The sequence below is a fragment of the Rhinatrema bivittatum genome, chromosome 6 (genome assembly GCF_901001135.1).
Source record: "Rhinatrema bivittatum chromosome 6, aRhiBiv1.1, whole genome shotgun sequence".
Lineage (NCBI taxonomy): Eukaryota > Metazoa > Chordata > Amphibia > Gymnophiona > Rhinatrematidae > Rhinatrema > Rhinatrema bivittatum.
In genome coordinates this window covers 208,131,535-208,150,613 of record NC_042620.1, presented here as the reverse complement: position 1 = coordinate 208,150,613, position 19,079 = coordinate 208,131,535, and the positions used below count along the sequence as shown (strand labels likewise).

Below are 19,079 nucleotides of genomic sequence, written 5' to 3'. Positions count from 1 at the left end.
TTTTTTGACTGCCACAGCACACTGAGCCAACGATTTCAATGTATTATCCACTATGATGCCTAGCTCCCTTTCCTGGAACCTAACATCATGGAGCTACAGCATGGGTTATTTTTCCCTATATGCAACACCTTGCACTTGTCCACATTAAATTTCATCTGCCATTTGGATGCCCAATTTTCCAATCTCACAAGGTCCGCCTGCAATGTATCACAATCCGCTTGTGATTTAACTACTCTGAATAATTTTGTATCATCTGCAAATCTGATTACTTCACTCGTCATATTCCTTTCCAGATCATTTATAAATATATTGAAAAGCACCGGTCCAAGTACAGATCCCTGAGGCATTCCACTGTTTACCCTATTCCACTGAGAAAATTTACCATTTAATCCTTCTCTCTGTTTTCTGTCTTTTATACCCAACACACATGGGATTTCTACCCATATAGATTCTACTGAGCATTTAGTCTCTTGTATAATCTTTATCCTGTTGGACTCCCCTCCCAGACAAAGTGCCACCCCCCCCCCCATTGATCCTTCAATTCTCTGTACAATTTCCAGCAGTTTTTGAGCCATATGTATGAAGCCAGGTTATACATCTCAGAAGCAACTGCACAGATATTTCTGAAGCATTTATTTTATAGCATTCATTACTGGTTTTATCATTTCACATTTTCAAGGTGACATACAACAGATCCAAAACTTGAGTGTTAAATTGTTTGAGTAATAAGACTCTCTAAATCCAAAACAACAATTTACCTCATACTCCTTCTGTGCTTCCAATAAAAGGGCTCCTGGTGCCATTGATGCAATTTTAAAGATCTCTTCACTGGCCTCTAGGGGAAAAAAACACAGCAATGTAATCTTCTAAAAAATGGTGATGGCCAAACGTCCAGAGGCAGTGCGATAACCTACCACACAAGATCCCTGGCTCTCGTTCAGAGGCAATCTACTGCACTTTGGGCTAAAGAAGCAGCAGACTCTGCCTCTGGGACAGATGTAAAGGAAGTTGCCATCTGTACTCCTGAGAGAGTGCTGATAGCAGAAGCTGCACCTGTTGGTGTGCAAGCAGGGCTTGTGAGTATTGATTTACTTAGTAAAGTGTGTATTTAAAGCTTGTAAAAGAAATAGAGTGATAAATTTAATCTGTGTGACTATAAATTGTATTAAGGAAAATAGTTAGGAAACAATTTCTTCCTTGTCTTAAAGGTTGCAAAAGTCCATTCTTTGCCATGAGGAAAGTATGGTATAAATAATCAGTGGTGTTTGATTTTTCCACCCATGCCAGTCATATACTGTAGTTTCATATATAGACTGTTACCCAGTTAACGAGATTTGGAGGGAAATTTATTGCAATAATAGTCAATGTGGAATATACATCAAGACAACAGGGAAATAAAGTAAATTTTCAGTGCAGTTTGTTAGGCATTATTAGGCCATTTTAAGAAATAGGCCAAATTACAGCATTGGTTGAATTCTGCTTTGTACTAGGAATAGAAGAGTAAGTCAGATCAATTTTTAAGACATCTGCAAAACTATGAAAATATTATTGAAAATATTGTTTTTTACGTTACGTTATGCTTTACACTCCTTGTCATTTGTAAACCGGGTTGATGTGATGCCTATCATGAAACTCGGTATAACAAAAACAATAAATAAATAAATAAAATGAAAATAGTTAATTTAATTTAATTTAATTTAATAGAAAATAGAATTAATTTAATTTGAAGCTGAACTTGATTAATAGTATCTTATTGCCTCTTGAGGTAATGCATGGCTGCACAGATGATGTTGACGATAGCGTTTTGGCTTCCAGGACAATGGGGTGATATTCCAAGGACTGCTGAACAGAGAAGTGTGTCACTGGTTAAAAAAAAAAAAAAAAAGAGAGAGGGGCAAAGCATCTTCCGGAACAGACTGGCAAACCCTCTGAGGAGTGTTTTAAACTAGGATCGTTGAGGATGGGTGAACAAAGCCCTAAGATAAGTAAAAGTACTCAGGTAAGTACATCTTTAAACACTTGTAGAGAAATGGGGAAAAAAGGCAACATCAGAAAAACTATGTAACCTAACACTCACATTAAAGGAAATCAGGGAAGATGATTTGGATATAGTGGCAGTCACAGAGACATGGTACACAGAAAAGCTATAGTCTATTCAGGGAGAAAAAGAAGGAAGAGAAGGGGGAGGAATGCCATCATATATTAAAGTAACAGAACTGCAGGGTTTATGACGTAAAGAGGAGGCACTGTTAATCTGGAAAGAGGGAATACTGTTCCAGCCAACGCATAAGAAAGGGTGATAATGGATCAGGGACTTACAAATGGGGATCGTGTTTCTGGTATTACAGTGGGGATCACACTCATGGTGTGATTTGGTATTAGAGCACTGCCAGTGGTAGTTCATTCAAAAAGAGAGATCCTAGACTTCAGCAACACCAGCTTTCTTAAGATGGGAGGGGGGCACATCAAAGAGTCATTAACTGGGTGTAAAAAACTAGGAGGAGAATTAGAACAGTGGGTAAAAAGGAAAATTGGTTCTTACCTGCTAATTTTCGTTCCTGTAGTACCAAGGATCAGTCCAGACCATGGGGTTGAGCCTCCTGTCCAGCAGATGGAGACAGACAAAAACTGAAAGGGTATCCTATATCAGGACAGAGCCTACCCTGCATCCCTTCAGTATAACGTTGTCAAAGCAGATAAAGATAACTAGTTTCTTGTTTAAGTTATACCCTTCGTTACATGTAAACCGATCTGATATGAAATTTTTTCATGAAGGTCAGTACAGAAAAGTGTTAAATAAATAAATAGTATAAGATCAAGCAAGCAATAAAGAACTGATAAATTGAACAAGTCAAAATTCTGTATATCTTCTGCTCTTAAGTCGGAGGCCTTGAGCCAGGCCCATCTGCGGGCACTTATACCAGTGGCAGCCATTCTTGATAAAGTCTCGAAGCTATCGTAAGCTGCACAAACTTTGTGTTTGCCAGCCTCCAGGCCCTTATGGATGATATAAGTAAAGGAATCTTGGAATTGCTGGGGGAGAGATTCAGAGAGTTCTTGAATTTGTTTCCACAAATTACGCTGATATTGCGTCATATATAGCTGGTAGGATGCAATTCTGGAAACATGGACCCTTGAAACATTTTCCTGCCTATGGTATCCAAAAACCTGTTGTCTTTTCCAGGGGGATTGAATGAATGAGGCTTTATTCTTTTTGACTTCTTTTGAGCTGACTCAACTACTACCGATTGATGAGGTAGTTGAATCTTTTGGAAGCCTGGGATGTGTTGGACTAAATAAGTAGCATCCATTCTTTTATTCACCGGTGGTATGGTGCAGGGATGCTCCCATAGCCTCTGCTGTAAGTCCACTAGGACTTCATGAACTGGAATTGCCAAGACTTCTTTAGGTGGATCCACGAACCGTAACACCTCCAGAGTTTTTTTGTCGTGTCCTCTTCAGATTCAAGCTGAAAAGGGATGGTGTCAGCCATATCCTTGATGAAATTTGAGAATGAAAGGTCCTCTGGAGGGGATTTCCTTCTTTCCTCTGGAGGAGAAGGTTCTGAGAGGACTTCCTCTGAAGAAGAATCAGTGTTGGGATCATGGACGAGGAGGAGTCAATGGAATGGGAAGAGATGGCATCGACGGTTTCTCCAATGGCTTCGACGGAAATAGTGGAGAAAACGATGGACATGGGTGTGGGATTCCTGATGGACCTGGAACAGGTTCAGGCATCGGTACTTCCTTCACTATTTCTTCTTCCATCAGTGAATGGCATTGGTACATCTCGTGTTTTTACCGGGATGGCACCGATGAATGTGTCCAATTTTGCTAAAATTGGCACAAAAAAAGGACATATCCGGCATCGGTTGGAGTGGAACCGGCGACGGAATCGGCGATGGCATCGGAACAGGCCTCGGTGACAGGAGTAGAACAGGTACCGGCGATGGTGCTGGCATCAATGGCGGAATCGTGCTCGGTGCTGGCATCGCAGGTATGTCCAGGAGCACATCTCGAACTGCCTGGCAGATGTAACCATCCAGTTCCGCCCTCATAGCTGGTAAAACCAGAGCAGCTATGGGAGGAGGCAGTGAAGGCGATACCGGTACCTCCGCAGGGCCCTGTGGAGGTACGGTTCCCGGCACCGATATCGGTGGGGATCGCCTAGGAGTGGAAGGCCTCGATGGACATGGAGCGTCCTCTCTCCGAGGTTTCTTCGGCGCTGATTCGAGACCTGTTGATGGAACTCCTGTTATCTGATCGACTTCAGATCATGAGGCCTCCGATGTCAATGACGATGCTTCTGCCTGTGCTCGACGCCTTTCTCGATGACAGACGTATATTTTATCGAAGATTTTGAGGGGGGTTGGGGACGGCCGATCCCCTGCTTCATCCAGTCTACGTTTTTTTTAAGGACGACCTTCCTGATCGCTCCAGCCGGAGACATTGTGTGGCAGTCGATGTTGATGGCATTAATTGGAGATGGAATAAGTGTTCCATCTTCTCCATGCGGAGTCTTCTGCCTTTCAGAGTCATCTCGGTGCATCTTGGGCACATCGAAACGTCATGTCCCTCACAGAGGCAAAGTACACACTCAATGTGTGGGTCCTAATGGACATGGTGCGGCAACAAATCGAGCACTTTTTGAAACCCATAGCCATAATGAGAGTCGGACAGCCGTCGACGACTTTCGGATACAGTTTGATGGTAGCGGAACTGACCGGAAAAAAATTTAAGGACTCACCGCGATGGGAAAATGGGAGACCCCTACGGTGTTCTATGTTTTTCCGAGATTTTTCGATTTTTTCTCTGTAGTGAAATTCACCACACAGGATTCCTAGAACCGCGAGGCTAACAGCTTCTTGGAAAAAAGAAGACTGAAGGGAGACCCCTGTGGCTCGAGGGATCATGGCATGCTGGGCATACTCAGTAGCTCAGGATGCCAGTCAAAAGTTTCTAGAAACTTTGACAGAAAGTTTTCCGGGATAGGGCTCCGTCAATGACGTCACCCATATGTGAGGACTAGCATCCTGCTTGTCCTGGGATAAACTTGATTTCTAACTTTAAATTGTTGAAGCCGACCTTTGGGTTCCAGGGGCCAGCAGATCTTAGGTGAGTGTATCTGGTGAAGGCTAAGAGAGGTTCCATAGTCAGGTTGTGGTCGAGGCAGGTGGCAGGTCAGGTCACAGGCTGTGATCAAGGCAGGCGGCAGACAAGGATGGTCAGGTCACAGGCTATGGTCGGTACCGGAGGTCAGCCCAAGGGGGCAAGGCAAGGCTGGAGATGCGAAAGGCAGGGTAAAGCTGGACGAGGCTAGAGACAAAGAGGCAAGGCAAGGCTGAAGAAGAAGAGGCGAGGCAAGGCAAGGCAAGGCAAGGCTGAAGAAGAAGAGGCGAGGCAAGGCAAGGCACGTCACCAAAGCAACAACTCACACTACTGGGATGGTAGTCAATCTGTTGCTGAGGCAGTGCAGGAGAGGCAGAGATAGTCCTTTATAGAGCTAGACGTGTGATGTTATCTGGGGGTGCCATGGACCTTTTCCCATAGCAGGTCTTTTAAAGCTGCCTGAGTTCGGCACGTGCGCACCTAAGGGTGCATCGGAATGCAGGACGGCAGCATCTGGCTGCACGTTGGTGGCGTCCTGCCACACTTCGCAGAGACCGGCGTTGAGGTGAGTGAGCCGGCTAGTGGGGCAGCACGCAAGCTGGCAAACATAACAGAACTCACTGGTCAAAAGCTACAATTTCCACACCCTAAGAGGCCCAAAAAGTTATACTTCAGAGCTACAAAAATATAGTTTCTAGCCAAGCACGTCAGCTACATTTTCCTCAGGCTTTTTTTTTTGTTTTAAACCAATCCCCAACAAATATCACAGGTATAGAAATGCAAGCTTATACTTTCCCCAAGAACTTCAGAAAAATAGCACAAACTTAGACACTGCTCAACTGCCAGTTTCTAGATACAAATGCACACGCAGAAGGGATATAGGGAGTGGAGCTGCAAGAGGAGTATTAAACCTCCCCTCCCCAAAGTATGACCATGCAGAAGGGAAAAAAATTAAGAGTGCAGGAGGAGTAAGGAGGGGAGGAGGAAAAGAGGGGGAAAATGAAGAGGAAATTAGGAGAATGAGAGGAAAAGGGGTTTGAGAAAGTGGTGGCGACACATGAGATTGGGAGAAAAGGCTGTGGTGTGCATGGGTTATGGCTGGTGGGACTTTTAGCCTCACTCATTTTCTTCATGTCCACATTACCTGTTCCTTTCTGGTATGATCAAGTCAGACTCACAACCCACTGTGTTTTTTTTTTTCTTTTTTGCTGGGGGTGCCGTAATTTGTATTGAGTTTAGTTCAGCACCCCCAATCATTTTTAAAAGTTGGATCCTATGTTCTTTCATAATGAAAATGTAGTGTATGTTATACAGATTGGTGAAACAAACTCCAACTTAAAAAAAATGCAAATCAAAATGTATTAAACAGCAGAATATGAAAAAATGTATACAACGGTTTGAAGACTTAAAAGGCACAGTAGCTGGTTTTAAAAGGAGTTTGGACAAGTTCCTGGAAGAAAAGTCCATAAACCATTAGCAGCAAGATGGACTTGGGAAAGCCACCGCTTATCCATAAGAGTGAGAGACAATGTCAGTTTCGCCTGCTAAGCAGTCTTCTCAAGCCAAGGTTCCGCCTGCCTTGCCACCTTCCCTCTATAGTGTGCCTTGCTCACTACCTTGCCAGTTACCTCCTCATTGATTGCTCTATGCCCAAGCCTCAGCCCACCCAGTGCTTCAGCTCTCTGACCTGGCCACTCTTTCCTTGCTATTCTGCCTTGCAGCCTACCTTGGCCTCTTGCCTTGCACTGCAGCCTCTCAGGCCTACCTTGCCATGCTCTGTGCCCTTTTGGGCCTACCTATCTTCCCATGTGGCCTTCAGGCCTTCTAGGTTCACCTAGCCTGCCTTGCACCCTGTTGGGTTTTCTGGTTTCCTCGTCCAGTCCAGCCCTGTTCTTGCCTGTATTCTGTATCCAGCTCCAGCCTGAATGCTCTCGATCCTGCCCCGTCTCATCACCTTGATCTCCACAGAAGTCAAGTCCTACTGGCTACAGAACACAAAGGCTCAACCCTGCAGGGTAAGGGGTTGGTTAGGCAGAAAATCAGCTCCAGTCCTGACTTGCAGTCATATACCACCTCTGTGTGGGTGTTTCCTGACTCCAGCCTGCCAGTCCTCGACAGACAAGGAATGGATCTACTATGAGATTTACTGGGAAACTGTGATCCAGACTGACCACTGTCAGAGACAGGATGACAGGCTCAATGGGCTGACTCAACATGACATTTTATATTCTTATAATTATAGAATACTGTAAATCAAAGGATTACACTCCTTTAAAGGTATGCTACACAATTTTTTATTCTGTTTTCTTCTGGCTCTCTATCCCATTTTATTTATGGCTGGCTTAACTAGCACTTCACAAATGTATTCTGGAAAGTGACATGCAAATGAGAATATAAAATACTACACTCTACATTGCACACAAAGTTAGAAAACACACCTGGGATTTCATGAAGAAACTCATGTGTGGAATGAGAAAAGATTCTAATGCCATCCAGTTCGGATACCAGGTATGATTCCTCATCCAAAACAAATCTTCAGGATAAATCAAGGCTTGTTAACACTATACAGGAACATAAAATGATCAGAGCTAAGACGTCTCACCTAATCTGCTAGCACATGAAAAATGGGAACTAATGTGAGAAATGTCATCTTCCAAATTATCTGCTGCATGAGAGAACCAAGGACCAGCTTTCAAATTCTTAAAATACAGCAAGCTGGCTTACCATAAACAGGGTTCTCCACAGACAGCAAGATGAATTAGCCATAACAATTAGCCATGACACATGGATGAAATCATCTGATAGCACCAAATGGACCCATCTCTTTAGCTTAATAAAGTTTTTACTACGAAGCATGTGCGAGCGTTCCTAAGCACACACTGCCTCATGAGCCCCTCAGTCAACTGTAGAGCTTAGCTTTAGCTTATCAACTTTCTGGGGAGGCGAGCAGGCGTTAAGCATAGTTAATTCATCCTGCTGTCTATGGAGAACCCCATAGACAGCAAAATGAATTAGCCATGACGTGGAGACTAGGCTAACAGTGCGCTCCGTTGGAGCGCACTGTGCTGTATCGGCCTGTAACTGCATTAAGATGTGCTGACTTAGGCGATGGAACTGAAAGAAGTGTTTTACCCAGGGACCTAAGATTTCATACGGGTGTATAAATGTGAAGCGTTGCGTTTAGCCATTCATTATTGTTGCCATAAATAGTTTTATGTATCAATGTCAGACATTTATATTTAATTTGAAAATGAATGGGAAGCCAATGTAAATTCATCAGGATTGGGGTGATGTGATCGAACTTTTTAGAATTAGTTAGTAGACGTGCGGCTGCATTTTGCAAAAGTTGCAGAGGGCCAATGGTGCCTAGTGGTAGGCCCAAAAAAAGTGCATTACAATAATCCAATTTTGTCAATAACAAAGCTTGAAGCACAGTTCGAAAATCATTATGATGCAACAGTGGTTTCAATTTCCTTAAAATCTGCAATTTGTAAAAACCATCCTTAATTATATTCTTTACAAATGCCTTTAAATGAAATTCATTATCTAAAATAGCACCGAGACTCCTAACCTCTTGTTTGATATTGTAAAGGGGTGAACTAGTACTGATTTCAAGTGTAACTTTGTCCGTAACCTTATTACAACAAATGTACAGAATCTCTGTTTTTGAGTTGGTTTTTTTTTGGTTTTTTTTTTTTACAGATAACAGATAGTTTATAACATTGCTATACAGCATATATCAATCCATTAAATAGAAATTTAACATACCAATATAAACTATTCTTCTATATCATAGTTATGAGGCAATAAGGACCACAGAAATTTAACAGGAGCTTCCAAACAATAATTCTAGTCAAAGTAAGGAAATTTAAACAGATTCTCTCTTTACTTATACCTCAAATTAACTTAAATGGGTGTTGTCTATCTCTTTCTTATATTTATCTATAAAAGCTCTTAAATGTACCGGTTCATAAAATACGTATTTGTTATTTTTATACGAAAAAGTACATTTACATGGGTATTTAATAACTGCTTGGATTCCTAATGGCCTAGCCTCATGCATCATTTCTACGAATTTTTTCCTTCTAGTCTGGGTGTCCTTTGTAAGATCTGGGTAGATCCAAATTTTTTGGCCATAATATATTTTTTCTCTATTTTGAAGAAATGTTCTCAAAATCATGTCTCTATCCATTTCATTTACAAAGGACACTATCAGTGTCCCTCTGAAATCAATTTGTTCTTCAGAGGGTGCCTCAAGAAAAGCTGTTAATTCAGCTTCTATATTAACATCTGATACTCTAGCTTCATCTCTAACTCCTTTATTAGTAACAAAGTATATTTTTGAAAGAGCAGGTATTTTATCTTGTGATATTAAAAGGACGTTCATCAGATATTTTTTAAATTGCTCTTTCGGTGAAATTAATTTCACACTTGGGAAGTTCAATAATCTCAAGTTTGAATATCTCATCTTGTTCTCAATTTTTTCATAATTTCTTTTCATTAACTCATCTGATTTAATCAGATTTACCTGTATTTCTTTCATAGATGAAACCTGAGCCGAGAGCTCATTTAACTTAACATCATGAGTATTCACTACAGAGTCAATATTATTCATTTTACTTTGAGATGCATTTATTGATTTGGTTAATAGTGTTATCGATTTTTCCATGGTTATTAAGGCTTTCCATATGGAATCCAATGTGATCACATCAGGTTGAACTATTTTCTCCAAATTAAGACTAAAAGACTCCCCTCCTTCCTGGCAAACCTCTGAAATCTTAGAGATTTCAGTTGCCAGGGTCATTTCACATCTTTCTGATGTTACAATTTCCCTTACAGGATCCTTTCCCAGTTCTTCCTCTGAGCTCATGGATTTGCTAGCAATTAGCTGCTTTTCATGAGCAAAACTTTGAAAGTTTCCCAGGGTTGGATGTGAAGGTATTTGAGGTGCCCCGGGGCTTAGGGATGTCTGAATGTCCAAGAGGGTAAGGCTTTGCTCCAAACCTAGACCTTCAGCGGACTTAGCACCCGGCGTTGAGACTGCTGCCGGTGTGAAGAAACCTTCTATTACTTGCTGCGTTAAAGAAGGCTGCGCAGAAACAGAGGAATCCGTGCGCAAACGTCCTTTCCGCTTAGTGTGTGGCATAATTATTTATTCAAATTAAAAGGTTCTTACCACTCCGGATTTCCTTATACAGATTTCTTGGTCCTCTGGGAGGTTCAGGAGAGATCAAAGACGTATTATAACGAGGAAAATGTATACTGCTTCTCCTTCTCCAGCCGTCGAAAGCAAGTCGAAATTAAGTCGCGCGGCTTAGACGACGCGCCGGCGGACGCTGCGCGCCGCAGCAGCAGCGTCTTTATGGAGGCAGTCCAGTCGCGAAAAGGTGACGTCAATCAATTAAAGCAGGGCCGCAGGGCCGGGAACCTCACCCTGAGCAGTCAGGTCTTTCTCCTCTCCCTCCTCAAGTAACGCCGCGGCAGCAGCGTCTTTATGGAGGTAGTCCAGTCGCGAAAAGGTGACATCAATCAATTAAAGCAGGGCCGGGAACCTCACCCTGAGCAGTCAGGTCTTTCTCCTCTCCCTCCTTGTTTTTGAGTTATTAAGAGAAAGTGACATCTGAGTAAGGAGTTGATTTATGGAACTATTATAAATGTTGTATCTAATGAATCTTTGATTGGAAGAAGAATCTGGTCATCATCCGCAAAAATATAATGAATCAGACCTAATCCTGACAACAATCTACACAATGGTGCCATAGAAATATTAAACAATGTAGGAGAAAGAGAAGAACCCTGTGGTACTTCTGAGGCCCGATGAGAAGAGACAGAACAAGTACAGCAGCAGATCTTTGGGAGTACAGGTAAACAGAACCAGAGAACCTGCTTGACATCACATCAAGAAATGCTTCCATTTGAAGCCATACACATGCATAATTGGATGGTTTTCTAGATGAAACGACAATGTCTTCAATCTCTTTGGATAAGAGAGCTGAGAAAATCACCAAGTGTTCAACATTGATACTGCTAGGTTGAGGGAAGGGAGATTCTCGTAACAGCCAACCCCCCCTTCTGAGTCTTCAGGGTCAGGTTGGTTCCCAGAGAAATTGAAAGGTTGTGATAGGAGAACCACACCTCTCTGGGCCAGGCCAGTGCAATGAGGATAAGGCATGCGTAGGCCTTGCACACTTTCCGCACTGTCCTTGCCTCTGGCAGGAATGGTAGAAACACATACAGCAGACCTACATCCCACTTCAGCAGAAAAGCATCCAGAGCGGATCTAAAATTGCTTTGAATAATTCAGAAAAAAATGTATTGGCTTTCTTGTTGCTTTGTGATATTAATTGGTTGATTACTGGCTACCTCCAGCAACCGAATAGCTCACCTGCCAAGCCTTGGACCACAGACCACTTGTGGGGCTAAAAGATACTATTGAGATGATCTGCCAACATATTGGAGATTCCGGGAAGTCATCTGAAGGAACACCCCAAGATTTCTGGTAGAGGAACCAGGACCCTATGCCCCCTTGCTTGCCCCCGGTTTTCAGTTTAGATCAGAAGTCTCTGTCCTTGAAGATGATGAGAGAAAGCAAAGTTCTTCAAGGACAGCAAGATATCAGTCCTCACATATGGATGACATCATCCAATGGAGCCAGTCTTGGAACTCTGATCTCAAAGAACCTAGAGCTTTCAGCATGCTCTACTGAGCATGTGCAGCTGTAGCCACCTCTGTCTCTCAGGAAGAATCCCTCAATCCATGATATAGCAAATACATGGGAAAAACAACTCGCAGAGGAGGCAGGAGGGTATTGTGAGGACTGTCATCCTGCTGTACTCCGAGAACACCTGTTACAGGTAAGCAACTCTGCTTTCTCAGAGGACAAGTAGGATGGCAGTCCTCACACATGGATAAATCCCAAGCTAAAGGCTGTCAAAAACAGGAAAATGTGGGAAAGCCTTTAGTGTGGAAGGGCCCCCCCACCTCCCCACCCCTCACACACACACCTTTTCAGTGAGGCAGCCAACCTATAAGGGTTCTAAGCAGGGAAGAAAGTTGGTTTTTCACCTTAAAGAAACCCTGTTTCAGGTGTCTGAAAGCAGAAATCCTGTTATGCAGCAAAGCATCTGAAAGCTGGGGCATAATATGAGCACGGGGCGAGAAGCCAAATGAGCTGCACAAAAACCTACAGAGTCAAAGCTTCCGAACAATGAACTCAGATTAGCACTAGTAGGCCTAGGACCCAGAGGGTACAGGCAAAGGCACAATACAACTGAAAATCAGCTGGGACTAAAGAGCCCAGCAGAAAGAAAAACTGCAGTTTATTATCAATCACATAACAAGACAGATTGGACACGCAGAGTGATACCCAAAGTATGTCAAAAAGGAACAGTGGGAATAGAAACTAAATGTCTGCCCAGAGAAGTAGTGGCAAGAAGTATCCGGGTAAGCAGAAGACCCCATCTGCCGAGCCAGTACAAGTACAAGATCAGTTATGATAAAAACCCCGGGTGCCGAGGCAGGATGGGCTACTCCTCCCTAGGGAGCCTCATGCCAAGATACTGAACAGGGCAGCAAGCTGCTATTGAAACTCAGCACAATGATGTACTTCACCATCAGGGGAAACCAGGCGAAAGGGAAGCACCTCAGCCAGGGAACAGGCCAAAGCAGGGAAAGCATCCCAAGTTTTGACCTGTCTGGCAAAGTTACAAAAGGTGAACACCATAAGAAGGCAGACTCTGGGCTGCAGGACAAAGGAAACATCCTCTAGGCTGTAGAAAATACAGATGGGAGACTTCCCAACCATACGAACCTCCTGCCAGAATCCAAAGTTGTGCAGCAATCTTGAATACAAGAAGCCTTCTGGTGGGGAATCCACACAGACCCCTCCTCTGAACCGAAAGGTGGAGGGACACTAACACAAGATCCAAATGCAGAAATGGTGTTAGGGATGGAGATCTCAGTCACCTCGGAGGGTAAAATTCCCAGGATAGATCCCAGTCAGCCATGTCCCATGCTTCCTTCTCTGAATGGCTGGAGTCCTCACAGAAGGGCCTGAGAAGTGGAGGTGGACTAGCTTCCACTGTTGGGGGATGTGATGGGAAGTTGAAGGGGCTCCCCCCCTTTGAGGGAAAATATCAGACATCCTGGACAAAAAAAAAAAAGCCTGAAGAGTGCCATCCTTGTCACTGGATACTAAAAGTAGTAAAAAAAAAGTTTTAACAGCTCTTATGCCCATGGGCTGTTGTCTCTTCTTAGACTGTTCCCCAGAAGACATATCTTCTGAGAACAGAAGAGAATCACCGCTTTGGAAAATATGCACTAGACTCCAAGCAGAGGCTCCCTCCCGCATTAGGGTGTTAGGGACTGGCCGGCTGGGTCTGAGGATTCCCCCCACAGGAATAGCACAGGAGTTTCATGGCAGGGCAAGGTCTCATCTGGCCAGCCACCTCCCCCCTTAGGTTGAGCCCGCAGGCTCTGGTGGCTGGCAGGACTTTCTTGGCATGGTACACTGCAGGCTGGGGTCAGGGCTGACGGCAGTCAGGAAAGTTCGAAGTCCAGGCACACGGCTGAGACAGGCAAAAGACAAGCAAGGGTTAAGGGCCAGAAGCAGTCTAGGTCAGGCAACAAAGATTAGTCAGAGAAAGACTAACTGGGAAGGCAAGATAAGCAGGGCAGGAGCACAGAAGGACAAGGCAGGAACAGGAAGCAAGGCTAGGGAAGGTTGAACAAACAGGAACATAAGGCAAGATTGGGCAAGGCAGGCGCAAGGAGAGACAAAACAGGAATAGGGTAAAACACCAAGGCAGGAATAAGTTAAATAAGTACACTGCACAGACAGAGCAAACAAACAGGGTACAAGGCAGAGTACAGACAGACAAGGCCAGAGCAGGAACATGCAGAGAGGATAGGCCCAAGAGGTGGAAGAATGGAGACCACTAGAAGGCCTACAAGGACAGGGGGGCCACTGACAGACCTATAGGAAACAGGAGGGCCATTGGGAGGCCCAGACAGGACAAAACAAGGACAGGAACGGAGTATGAAAACAAGACAAGGAAACCACAAACACAGGAAAACAAAAGAAGGAGGCTTAGACAAGTCCCAAAGGCCTCGAGGCGAGGCAAGGAGGATGACGAGGCCACGGGAAAAGGTCATGTAATAAGGCAAGGTGGGCCAAAGCAAGGAGCCAAGGTGACTTGATGAGGCCCCAAGTTGTGGGAGAGACAGGGTTAAATAGGGCTGGCCTTGCTGCGTCATGGAACAGTCAAGGAGGTGGCTAGAGTGGGAGAGTATGGCTCAGTAAGGACATCCGCTGGCTGGGGGGTGGGGTGGGGACTGCCTAGCAGCCAGGATCATTACAGAGAAGCTGCATGGAGAAAAATGGCACAAAAGAGATGAAAAGATCTGGGGTTTCTAGATATAGCTTGAGGGTGGGGGAACACCACAGTTGAATACTGACAGGTGAAGCCAGTAAGGCTCTAGAAACCCTGGGATCTGGATACAGGAGGAAAAGTAGGGATAGGGACACCAAAAAGGAAGAGGGCCCTTATGAAACAACCCCACTGTGGTCTGTCAGGGCCTTGGTCATTGCTGGCATTGATGCTCTAGGCCTCTGTGCAAATAGCACAGACGACCTCAGCACCAGCAATCTATGCTATGCTTTGACTGTGTTGAAGCCTGATGTGTTGACAGCACTGAACATTTGGGCTTTGCCTATGCAGCTGTCCATTCTTCCACCTTCAGAAGGATGTTCCATGGCACTGGGGAATTCCCCCTCCCCTGGCACTGAATGGCACTTCTTGGGAGGCAAGACTAAAGTGCATCACGGAGCAAGCTGGAGCCAGTGCCCAGCACTTGCACAACCTTAGAACTTCAGTGGATCCGGAGGCCAGTGCCATAGGAAGGGGAGCCTTGCCAGAGGAGCAAGTGCTTGATGTGGCACAGAGGAAGCCCAAGGAGGCCTTACTTGGAGATGAACAGCTCAGACACCCTTCTGACTTGTGGAGCTCCTCCATCTTCCAAACCTGGTTCCCCTGGGATCTAGGAGACATCTGTCCTCAATTACAGCAGTTGGAAGAGTTGTGATCTGGCCCTAGACACCTATAACATCTTATGGCCACAGATGCAATCCTTGCAGCCACTGGGGTGTGGGCTTCTTGGGATGAGACATTTCCAAACACGCTACTAAAATTTTGTTGTTTTGTTGTTTTTTTTAAAGCAGCACTAAAAAGGGCTCTTGAGAAGCTGCTGAGATGAAGCAAAAAGGAAAACAGATGAGATGCAAAGATCTTCAAGAAATAAAATTGTAAGAGAGAGAGGGTAATATTTCCATGCAGAACCTCAGGGGGAAAAAAAAAAGAAAAAAGAGACCTAGGCACTCACAAGGCAGAGAATGTGCAGAACTCCCATGCATGCTCAATAGTAAACCGTTTACTGACAGTTGGGTCTGTTTGGTGCAATTGGATGCCATCCATGTGTCATGGCTCATTCAACCCTGCTTGTCAATCGAGAACACATACTATATAAGGTATTAGCAGTACTTTGTACCTGAGTGACAGTATTTCATACTTTACTTCACCACCACGTCCCTCCATGCCCCAAAAGACATTACGCTCAGAAAGAATTCCACCATGTAATGCATCATCTTGCAGAAGAGTATGCTACCCCTTAATGCCCTATGTTTTATAAAAATGCATTATGAGCAAAAGCAGCTGCTCTTTTAAAAAATATACTATGAAAGAATTCACTGGGAAGCCAAGCTTCAGTTTTGTTATAATAGAGTTGTTATAATGTGATGCCATCCATTACCATGGCCAGCAAACCCTGCTATGGAGGGCAAGTTACAACACCCAGAACACACTGCTATGATATTTTAGCATCACCCATCTGCTAAATGCTACAGAGAATATTAACTTAAAGGATACTGAATACTTTCTGTAGAATTTCCAGCCACCATGAGAAGTCTATCCCACATCAGTACAACAGCATGCTGCTTACTCCGGGGTCTGGTACACCTATGGAATGTGAGCACAGGATACACTTGAATTTGGATGTGTTCTTGATGAATCCCAAGGCAGATCCAGTGTATGTCTCACTTAAACAAGTATCATCAAAACACTTAACAAGTCAGATTTTGGAACAAATACAATTACCAAGATTACCAATTTATTTCTGATTTTTTTATCACAGACTTCAGGAGTAATAATCCATAGCAGAGTTTTAAATTTTTGGCTTAACAGCACCCCAGGGCACACTCCAGACTACACAATGCTGCTGCCATTGTGCTGTATATAAACCATAAATATAGAAAGACTTACATAAAACACTAATACTGGAAATAAAAAAAAGACAAAAAGATAAACTGGTGACATTTTAAAGTAATATTAACATATCTGTACTATTCCAAATATACAAGAAGATTTATCTTACAAAATTATTCTGCTGGCTAAATTTCTCCAGGCATATTGTTGCCACAGGCAAAATGGGACAGCGCTGGAGACATTCCTAGAGCACAGTTTTACTTTGTCTAGACAGCACTGGCTGGACAAACAAGGTAACTGGACAAAGATGTCAGATCAATTTTATCCAGGTATAGCCAGATGAATAGCTGACTTCTAGTGCTTGAGCAAACTTTCTCTCTTTCAAAAATTGCAAATGACTATCTTTCTATCACTAACAGTTAAGCAGAGTTGCTTACCTGTAACAAGTGTTCTTGTCACAAGTGGGTGACATCATCAGATGGAGCCTGGCATGGAAAACTTTTGTCACACTGAGCATGCGGGGACCCTCTTCAGTCTTGTAATATAGAATTATGAAAAAATAAAAAAAAAAATTAGGAGAAACCCCCAACTCTGCAAGGTGGTGGGCGGGTTTCCTGAGGACTAACATCCTGCTGTTCTAAGAGAACAGTTGTTACAGTTAAGCAACTCTGCTTTCTCATAGGACAAGCAGGATGATAGTCCTCACAAGTAGGTGAATAAGTAGCTACAGGCTGTTCCCGAAACCAGGGGACCAACAGTCACCTAACCAAGTGCTGTTGGTAACAGAGGGAGACAGCCTGAACCCCAACAAAGGGCCTGAGACTGGAAGAGTTTTACATCTGACAGAGATTCCGGAGGACAGACTGGCCGAAATTGTTATCGCATTGGTCATCCCTGTCCAGGCAGTAGTGCAAGGCAAGGTATGGAGGGAACTCCATGTCGCCTTGCAGATCTCATTCACAGGGACTGCACGTAAGTGGGCCACCAAAGCTGCCATGGCTTTGACAGAATGAGCCTTGACATGCACCCCAAGCTGCAGTCCTGCCTTAGCGTAGCAGAAGAAAATACAATCCACTAGCCAGTTGGACAGAGTCTGCTTAGCAATTGCAACTCCCAATCTGTTCCTGTCAAAAGAGATGAAGAGTTGCATGGACTGCCTATGGCCTGCCGTCCATTCCAGGTAGAGGGCTAAATCTTTTTTGCAATCCAAATTATGCAGAGCCCATTCACCCTGGGATGAATGAGGCTTCGTAAAAAAGGTGGTTAGGATGATTGATTGGTTTAGATGGAAATCCATCACCACCTTAGGCAGGAACAAGGTGTGTGCGCAGGACCACCCTATCGTGGAAGAACTTTGTGAAAGGTGGATATGACACCAAAGCTTGAAGTTAGTCGACTCTGCGCATTGAGGTGACCGCCACTAGGAAGAAACCTTCCAGGTCAAGAACTTTAGGCCACAGAAGCTTGAAAGGAACCTTCATAAGCTGGGCCTGGACTACACTGAGGTCCCAAGACATTGCGGGGGGCCTCAGGGGAGGCTTTAGTTGAAACAGACTCCGCATGAAGCGCCCCATGATAACGCGCACCGAGAAGGGGGCACCATCCACCTCCTGGTGGTAAGCACCAACAACAGTAAAATGTACCCTGAGTGAGTTAGTTTTCAGGCCAGACTCCAAGAGGTATAGTAGACAGTCCAGCAACTTAGAGGTGGAGCAAGAGAATGGGTCCAACCCGTGACTTTCACACCAAGCAGAGAACCTCTTCCACTTAGGCCGTAAGACTTCCTAGTAGACCAACTCCTGGACTCCAGCAAGACACCACATCCGAGAGTTCCAAAGACTATAAAATCAGCCTTTCAATATTCATGCCGTGAGGGATAAGGTTCAGGGTTAGGATGATGCAGCCTGCCCTGATCTTGTGTGATAAGGTCTGGGGAGACCCTAAGACTGATTGGCTTCCTCAGGGTGAGATCTTGCAGGAGCGGGAACCAGATCTGCCACAGCCAATAAGGAGCGATGAGGATCATCGTCCCCTGGTCCTGCTGAAATTTCAGGAGGGTCTTCAACACTAGTGGAAGTAGAGGATACTCATACAGGAAGCCTGGTCCGGGTTCAAACCGTGCACACTGGTATTCTGCCCAGGGGTTCTGACCTGGGGGGCTAATCTCACTGAGGTTTACACTGGGGCTACCTGAGAGGCTTATCACCTGCATGAACACAGGATTACCTTGGGGGCTTACCAAATATAAACACATACAATTACCCGGATTATACCTGGGGCTTGAACCCAGGAGCTTATTCCCTACACAAAGAGCCACACAAACTTTGATTCAGTACATCACGGTTCCAGGTACTTAAGAAAGTAAGTTTGTTTGAGCAATAGGACAAAATCAGATCATACAGAAGAAGTATTGGTAGGAAAAGCTTACATGATTCCAAAGGATAAGCCTATGCTATCACGTCTGGGGCTCACTCTCCCTCTCTCTAGCTGTTATCTCCTTAAACTAAACTACCTGGGAAAGCAGAGATGTTCCCTCCCTCTGAGGTCTTAATTTCAGGCGCAGCTGGATGGCTTTCATTCTCGCTCAGGCTTTAGTATAAATTAATTGCTTGTTTCTCATCATAGACCTACTGGAACAACTAAAATAGACTCTTGCCTGTTCGTAAACATTTCACAGTGCAAGACAGTAAATAGGAGTTCACTCAGAGGTTGG

At 44.2% G+C, this 19,079-nt stretch overlaps 1 protein-coding gene across 1 annotated transcript in view; it reads right to left on the bottom strand.

Moving 5' to 3' along the window:
- The window catches only part of VPS16 (VPS16 core subunit of CORVET and HOPS complexes), a 245,123-nt gene that overhangs the window by 128,221 nt on the left and 97,823 nt on the right, over positions 1 to 19,079 (bottom strand). Inside the window, exons 9-11 of the mRNA XM_029606500.1 lie at positions 16,031 to 16,120; positions 7,547 to 7,641; positions 759 to 835 (exon numbers count right to left, since the gene is read on the bottom strand). Of these exons, the coding sequence (XP_029462360.1) occupies positions 759 to 835; positions 7,547 to 7,641; positions 16,031 to 16,120 (262 nt within the window). The remainder of the gene's footprint in view (positions 1 to 758; positions 836 to 7,546; positions 7,642 to 16,030; positions 16,121 to 19,079) is intronic.